The sequence below is a fragment of the Saccostrea cucullata genome, unplaced genomic scaffold, assembly GCF_032062105.1.
Source record: "Saccostrea cucullata isolate Sc308-1 unplaced genomic scaffold, CSIRO_AGI_Scuc_v1 ctg319, whole genome shotgun sequence".
NCBI lineage: Eukaryota > Metazoa > Mollusca > Bivalvia > Ostreida > Ostreidae > Saccostrea > Saccostrea cuccullata.
The window spans coordinates 1,004,021-1,012,468 of NW_026920610.1; the positions used below are offsets into that span (position 1 = coordinate 1,004,021).

An 8,448-nucleotide genomic window follows, 5' to 3' on the forward strand; every position below is an offset into this window, starting at 1 on the left:
ATAAAAGAAAAAAAGGTACACTACACAAAAAAGACAATATATATTAAGATTGAGCATTATGTTTAGAGTATCTATATATATATATATATATATATATATATATATATATAGTGACATATATATATCGATTTTGCTGTTAAAACAAACCATTAAAATCTTTTACATTAGTAATGGTAACATTATAATAGTGCATTGGCGCCAAGCTTCCCATTTTTTGCCAAGTTAAGAGAGAGAGATAAACATTTTCAGAGAATAAATATTTATATGTCTAACTTATGTATTGCGATTCTATATGCTGAATCACTTATTTTTATATAGACTTATATATATACATATATATACCGGTATATTTGAGAGTAGATGCTATAAACTTTAGGAACATTATAAAACAAACCATTAAAATCTTTTACATTAGTAATGGTAACATTATAATAGTGTATGTATATACAAACCAATATAAAACAGCGCCAAACGGCGGAAGTCAACGTCAAAAAGTCAAGTTTGATATAATACGGATTTTCAGCGCCTATAAAATAATTCTGAAAATAAATCTTACCTTAGTATTTGGTAATATAACCTGTTGGTCTTATTATTTCTAGCATCTAAGAAGGTAAGGATCTGTTAGTAGAGGTTCCGTATGTAAGATACAGGTTTGTTAATCCAGATGTCGTGTATATTTATCTCCAAGTCAATGACTGAAAGTGCGTTTCAGTTTATTTTTCAAGAGAAACTAAATATTTTCAATAATGTTTGCATCAGGTGACTGTGCCCCACAAAATATACCTGTACCCATGCTTGTACAATTCGGGCACGGTGAATCGGGCGTGGTCATCTTGAAAAACAAGGGAAGGATTTTGCTACAACCGGCCACAATTGTTCGTCAAGGATGTCAAAATATTTGTCTGCATTAATGTTGCCATAAACCAGTCAGTGTTTCAACACCATCCCAGGTGATGCATCCCCGCAATATTAAACTCGATCATTACAGGTTTCGGTGGTTCGCCGGGGCTGATGCGGTAACCACTCTTCCCCTGCCTTTCTCCAAATATACATTCGGTTGTTTTGGCCTAAAACAACTTTGCATGAAAAATTCGTCCGAAAAGATGACTTCTGACCAGTTATTGTCAACAGTCCACGGTCATTTGCCTCTGGCCCATGTCACGCGGGTTTTTTTCGGTTTTGATCCCTAATTCTAATTTTCTTCCTGCAAGCACACACCGGTAGTACTTATTTTTAGACAAATAGCCATTAGCGTCTTCCAGACACATGAAACATCCAACTTTGGTTGAACGGTCCTGTTATATCATTTAAATGGAGTGGTGCGATTAGCCTTTACAAGCCTCAGAAGTTGGCGTTCACCTCGGACGTTAATTTTTCTGAGACGCTCCGATTTTTATTTTTTTTAAAACTATTTACTGTGCTTTCCCTCATATCACACCGTCAATATGACAAAAGACAGCATGCTTACTTATGACATGCCAAAAGAATTCCCCGGAATGGTGGTGTATGAAAATATCTTCTTTTCTGATTCTCAAAATTATAATAGAACATTGTCGGTAAATTTAGTTATAAATTTAACACAAGCAATAAATGTAAACTTCGCACAAGATGTACATACATTTTATTCCAATCAGATGACAAACCAGAAAACTGAAAACTTCAAAAATGTCTAAGTTTTGTGTCGTTTTTTCCCTAAATATCACCAACGGGATTTTAACATTTTAGTAAGAGGATCCCAACCCTATCCACAGCCCCGAAATAGGATCCCCTGGTTTATTTATTTATTTTTTTTTTTAGTCTTTTTTTTTTCAAATATCAATCAACCCTCTTTAAAAACACAATTAAGAAAGACTGGCTTGCCTGTCTGATATGCGTGTTGTACGACAGAGATAGGAAATGCCAGTCTGAGCATGCTGACATTGCTTTGATCGAATAATGTATCGAACGAGCTATCCAAAATACACTAACCGGAAACAAGATTTATAAACTTCATTCTTCAAGTTTCGTTGGAAAGAATTAGCTACAATCAGTTTAGTAAATATTTTTAATTTAAGGAAAAAATATTTTAAAGACAATCGGGAATCTAGCCTAATGCAGAATGGGAAATGGAATGAATAGGGTAAAGTATGAAACTTTTGACTTGGTTAAACATGTTCAGCTGATGTTAACTGTTTACGCAAAAAGCAAACGAGAAAAGTAAAATTGATGCAAGTGATTTTCATGTATAAAGGAAAGTGGTTTATGAGGTAATACTTGATTTAATACATTAACTATATAATAAAGTGGTTTATACATGAAGGTTCTACCCGGATTATATGTTGGAAACTTTCGTGATGCCAAGGATAGCAATCAGCTGAAGACCAACAGAATAACTCATATCCTCTCCATACATGACAATGCGAAGAAACTTAGAGATGTAAATCTATTTTCTTTAATACTTATATATGATTTTATAGTTTAATTAATTATACTTTTGAATTAAAAAAAAACTATAGTATTTTAAAGCTATGATTTTAAATGAAAATGATATAGAGTCAAAGGGAAATTAAACATGTACTAATTTATTTTTTGCACAATTAGGATATAGAGTACAAATGTATACAGGCCAGTGACAACCCTAACCAAGATTTGACTCAATATTTCTCTGAATGTATCGATTTTATTCATGTTGCGCGGATCAATGGAGGCAATGTTCTTGTCCACTGGTAAGACTCCAGATTTAATAATAAGTTTATCCAATGGAATAAAAATAAAATATATAAATCTACTAATTAAAAAATAAATGTTTATGTTTATGATAATTTTAGAAATTTTTCAATTATTTCCTTGTCTTGAAAACATCATGTCGGCATATACAGTGAATGTATGAGCTTTCATCAGTATAAATGCCTCTTTATAAAAGATGTTTTCAATAGGAAAATTTATTCTACACATCTATTTCATTTATTTAATTAACTTCCTATAAAAAGTGTGTTTGTTATAATATATTTTTAATTAACTTCCTATCATGATTTTGTGTCCAGTTTGGCGGGTGTATCCAGGAGTGTGACAGTGACAGCGGCCTACATGATGACGGTGACTGACTACGGGTGGAAGGACTGCCTCAATGCAGTCAGAGGGGCCAGAAGTTACTCAAATCCAAACTTTGGCTTTCAGAAACAGTTACAAACTTACTGTGCAGAAAAAGTTACTATGGTGATTACAAAACACTTAATTTCTTATTCTTATCAAATGTAAGAATGCTCTTAGGCCAATAGATACCAGTGTTTGAATATTACAACATATTTCTTTATTCTTGGGTGGAATAGGGGGTTTGAATATTTTATGGACAAGCAGAATTTTACTTGTTCATGGGTTCATTTACTTGTTCGTGGGTTCATCATAATTTCATGTGCAATTCATATATAAAGACAGTAGATTAAAAGAATTAATAGGTTTAAGATATATTTTTGAGGGAATGTTATTTCTTGGATAAGGGTGACTCTCAGTGACTTATCCAATGCTCATTCCACATATGTAATTTTTAGAATTATATATACACAATTTATCACATTTTTAGCTCACCTGAGGCGAAGGCTCAAGTGAGCTCTTCTGATCACATTTTGTCTGTCGTCCGTCCGTCTGTCTAGCTGTCTGTCTGTCCGTCTGTAAACTTTTCACATTTTAGACTTCTTCTCATGAACCACTGGGCCAATTTTGACCAAACTTTGTACAAGCATCCTTGGGTGAAGGGGAATTTAAATTGTTAATATGAAGGGCCAAGGTCCCCTCACAAGGGGAGGTAATCAAGAAAAGACAAAAATAGGGTGGGGTCATTAAAAAATCTTCTTCTCAAGAACCATTGGGCCAGAAAAGCTGAAACATATATGGAAGCATCCTGGGGTAGTGTAGATTTTAATTTGTTCAAATCATGACCCCCGGGGGTAGGGCGGGGCCACAATGGGGAATCAAAGTTTTACATAGAAATATATGGGAAAAAATATTTCAAAATCTTCTTATCAAGAACCACTAGGCCAGAAAAGCTGAAACTTATGTGGAAGCATCCTGGGGTAGTGAAAATTCTAAATTGTTCAAATCATGACCCCCAGGGGTAGGGCGGGGCCACAATTAGGAATCAAAGTTTTACATAGAAATATATAGGAAAAAATCTTTGAAAATCTTCTTCTCAAGAACCACTGGGCCAGAAAAGCTGAAACTTATATGAAAACATCCTGTGGTAGTGTAGATTCTAAATTGTTCAAATCGTGACCCCCGGGGGTAGGGCGGGGCCACAATGGGGAATCAAATTTTTACATAGAAATATATAGGAAAAATCTTTAAAAATCTTCTTCTAAAGAACCACTGGGCCAGAAAAGCTGAAACTTATGTGGAAGCATCCTGGGGTAGTGTCGATTCTAAATTGTTCTAATCATGTCCCCCGGGGGTAGGGCGGGGCCACAATTGGGAATCAAAGTTTTACAATGGGGAATCAAAGCATCCTTTGGAAGTGTAGATTTCAGATTGTCTAAATTATGATCAGTGGGGTAGGGTTGGGTCACAATATAATCTAATAAAGAACTGAATGGTCAAAGCTTCTAAGGTGAGCGATGTGGCCCATGGGCCTCTTGTTTAACATGCATGATTGATGTTATAAATATTGAAAAATTTATTTTTTATTTAACTACATCAATATTTTTTTAAGGAAAGAGAAAGAATTAAATCTACTTTTGAACCTGTTCCATTCAATGACAATGAAGAAATGCGATATCTTCTGGATGCTTTTCAAAAGTTCGTTTTATATGGAGACCCAAACAGGGATGATGGATTGTACAGCCTGCCTCATAAAGCATACAAAGAACGACCAAAGGGAATAAGTATAGACTCCAGCAGTGAGGAGGATGGGGGGTCACACAGTGCCAAACAGGAGGGGGCGTCTCAGAATAACCAGAGCAGTACTACGCAAGAATCGTACACAAGAATCTCTGTAACGCAGGAAGTTAAGGAAAACCAGGATATACTGAAACAGAACCAAGGGTGTGAGGAGCCAGATGAAGATTCCGTGAATGAAAATCAAAAAAGTGAAGAACCAGAGGATGAGGACATAGTGAACCAAAATAAAGACCTCAGCCATATATCCAATAATTAATGAAAGGTGTATTTACATGTACTTGTTTACAAGTGATGCATGTACCTATGCAGTTTTTCTATGCAAAGGCAGTACACATTTTTTTTGTTTATGAATGATACAGTCATACATGTGATATACATGTATCATGTGATATTTTTCTTTAAGAACTCTTGACTTGATTTTGATCTCATTTTGGAATAAATAATCTCCACAAAATAACATATTACATGGACATAAAGAACCACCAATTGGCATTATTTAAAAATTTCCAACAAACATTTGCCCTTAAGTCCCTTTGTTTATTCAGTGCATGTAAAATTAGGATGTCAAATTTGTAAGTTGTAAATAGCTCTGAAGGTCAATCCAAAAGTATCACACATTTGTATTTAATGATATTAAATTATATTGACTGCTTTTTCCTAAAGCTATGACCAGTTATATGATGCATGTTAGTATTATTTATTTACATCTACATCTAAGAATCCAAGAGGAAGTGAATATTTGTATTTCTTGTTTATTATTAAGAATTTGTTTTTATTAATATCTACAATTTTTTATTTGTCTAGAATTTTTTAGATTTTTGTTTTTACATTTGATGTACAGAATTAAAATTGTAATATGCATGCAAACGTATGTGCCAATAAATAAAATCAATAAAGTTGTTTTCACAATATTACGAGGGTGGTCCGTAAAGTTCGTGGACAAGCAAAAAATTTAGTAAAAGTTGTGTCATTGATTTTTGTTATTGACATATTTCTAAATCTTTACTAAATGTGAATTGAAAAATGTAAAAATTTATTTTTCAATTTCAAATGTTTAATTACAATTATGGGTTCATAATTAGACTTCGAATGGAGGCCCCGGAGCACCGCAAAATTTTATTTAAAAAAATATTTATCACTTTTTTAAATTTCATTTGTATTTATAAAATTCTGGGGAAGTCTAAAAGAATTTTACATCATGAGGTTGACAGAAGCTATCACGTCAAACCTGCAAAATTTGAACGTTCAAAGTTTCAAAACGGCTAAGCAATCAAAGTCAGAACATATTAAGACAGGATCGGAATTGTTAGAAAAAGAGACGTTTTCGGAATAGATGGAGCAGTGAACAGTGATAAAATTCTGCGTAGACATCGGGAAAACACCTACAGAGACCAATACATTCTGCAAAAAATCGGGAAAACATAGTAAAAGAAGTCGTCTACTAGTATTTAAGTGGCATATAATATTTTCAGACGGAATGAACAGTTTACAGGGTGACGTGCATGAAGGAAAACCATCATTCCGAGATTGCAGTGCTGTAAAAAAAAAAATGAATTTCGTAACGTGATCATGACTTTGCGCATTTCCGTAAATAAAATCGTCTTTACACGGACAGTGACTGGATGATTGCAAGATATATGAGACAGGCATTGTTAAATATTATTTTACGAAAGAAACCTGAACATTTTGTGCATATTTTTATGACATGTCAAAACGACATAAGTAATTATTGAGTTAAACGCTGACTATGTTGAGAAAAGTTACATGTGCTCGTATTTAGCTTTTGAAGTCGGGTAACGTCAAGAATTTTCGTTTTAGTGCTCCGGGTATGAGTGTGTGTCTTTTTTGTATCTGATACAATTGTAACTATTTGTGCTTTGTTTTTATTGAAAACTTGCATATTTATTAAATGAAACATGAATTTAATGAAAATAATACCGGTAGTTTCATATATTCTGTCAATGTTTGTCAGTAATTATTAATGTTGTCCAAGAACTTTACGGACAGCCCTCGTGCATAACAAGAGGCCCAGGGGACATATCCCTCACCTGGCCACTATGGCCAGGAAAAGGCAGAAAATGAACCAGTTCAGTATTAAAGAGTATATAAATATGACCAATAACCGCTTTGTTGTTCTGGGGAAGATTTTTCAGACAGTGAATATATTCCTATGTAAAACTTTGATCGCCAATTATGATCCCACCCTATGATTTGAACAAACTTGAATCTACACTACTTGAGGATGCTTCCATTTAGATATGACTAATCATTGGCTTGCTGTTCTTGATAAGAAGATTTTGAAAGTTTTCCCCAGTATATTCAAATATGGAACTCATTGCTCGTTGTGGCCCAGTCATACCCTGGGGGATGTTGCGATTTAAATAAAGTTGAATTTACACTACCTTAGGATGATTTCATATATTAAATGTGACCAATCACAGCTACATGTATGCTGTTCTTGAGAAGATTTTTAAAGATTTTTCTTAGGTATTTCTATATAAAACTTAAATCACCCATTTTGGTCTCACCCTATTCCCGGGGGTTATGATTTGAACAAACTTTAATCTACACTACCTCACAATGATTCAACAAACGTTTTATATTTTCAATCACTGTGGTTCTTGAGAAGGATGATTTTTAAATTTTGCCATTAATTTTTCATAAAATCTTAATTATCTCTCCTTGGAAGAAAGTACGGCCATTTATTTGAATAAACTTGAATCTCCTTCACCCATGAATACTTTGTGGCAAGATTGGTTGAAATTGGCCCACTGGCAGTGGTTCTTCAGAAGATGATGAACATGTTAAAAGTTTATGACATCCAGAGACAAAGGATAAATTTCGATCAGAAAGGTTCACTTGAACCGAAAATGATGGTTGTCATCAGTTTTTTTTTACAAGGTTTTGATTTGATAGCCATACATAACCCAGCAAACCATTTATGAAGTACCAGTAAAAACTGCTTATCATATGAACCTTTTTTTTTTATTTCAGTAGTCACATAATTATAAGTTTATTTATAACACACATGTAAAAGTATATTGACAAAGAAGGGAAGTTTTTGATATAAAAAATGCATTGATATTTGTAAAGGGTACATGTAATGTCATATTTAAATATAGGAATAAAAAAGTAAGATCCTATTATATCATTTTGTTGACTGGCATGAAAAAAGGTAAAATCTTCTTTAAAAAAAGACCTGAAAAACTAAATAGTACTAGTAATTTTTTTACAATAGATATAATTTGAAATTCATCTATGTTTCTCCAAAACATCTGCTGCATATTAAATAAAAAAGGTGATTTAAAACATGAGAGATAAAGAGATATGTTACTTTTTGGCATGATTTATAAGTGTCACTTCTTTGCTTTGATTTTAGCCTCGAGTTGAGGTGACGTGATCTATTGCAACGATTACTGTCTTGGTGTGATGTGATGTTACATGTAGACTAATGCTATGATTTCTGCCTTGCAGTGAGATGACGTGAGACTGTTGCTATGATTTCTCCTTGGAGGAAGGTGATGTAAGACTATTGCTATGATTTCTGCCTTGGAGAGAGGTGATATGAGACTATTGTTA

General features: G+C 33.6%; 1 protein-coding gene across 1 annotated transcript; it reads left to right on the plus strand.

Moving 5' to 3' along the window:
- Positions 1 to 2,011: 2,011 nt before the first annotated feature.
- LOC134253735 (dual specificity protein phosphatase 22-like) lies at positions 2,012 to 6,981 on the plus strand. Its single transcript, XM_062736317.1, has 6 exons — positions 2,012 to 2,119; positions 2,300 to 2,416; positions 2,581 to 2,705; positions 3,024 to 3,195; positions 4,682 to 5,791; positions 6,902 to 6,981. Exons 1-5 carry the CDS (start codon positions 2,099 to 2,101, stop codon positions 5,123 to 5,125), a joined length of 879 nt encoding a protein of 292 aa, XP_062592301.1. The 5' UTR covers positions 2,012 to 2,098; the 3' UTR covers positions 5,126 to 5,791; positions 6,902 to 6,981.
- The last annotated feature ends 1,467 nt before the right edge of the window (positions 6,982 to 8,448 follow it).

Bases quoted from the DNA above. Each gene is read 5' to 3' on its own strand.
- LOC134253735 (XM_062736317.1), top strand. From the start codon at position 2,099: ATGGGAAATGGAATGAATAGG. The intron at 2,417-2,580 runs GTAAATCTATTT...TTGCACAATTAG, and splicing joins ATGCGAAGAAACTTAGAGAT to GATATAGAGTACAAATGTAT. The intron at 3,196-4,681 runs GTGATTACAAAA...TATTTTTTTAAG, and splicing joins GTGCAGAAAAAGTTACTATG to GAAAGAGAAAGAATTAAATC.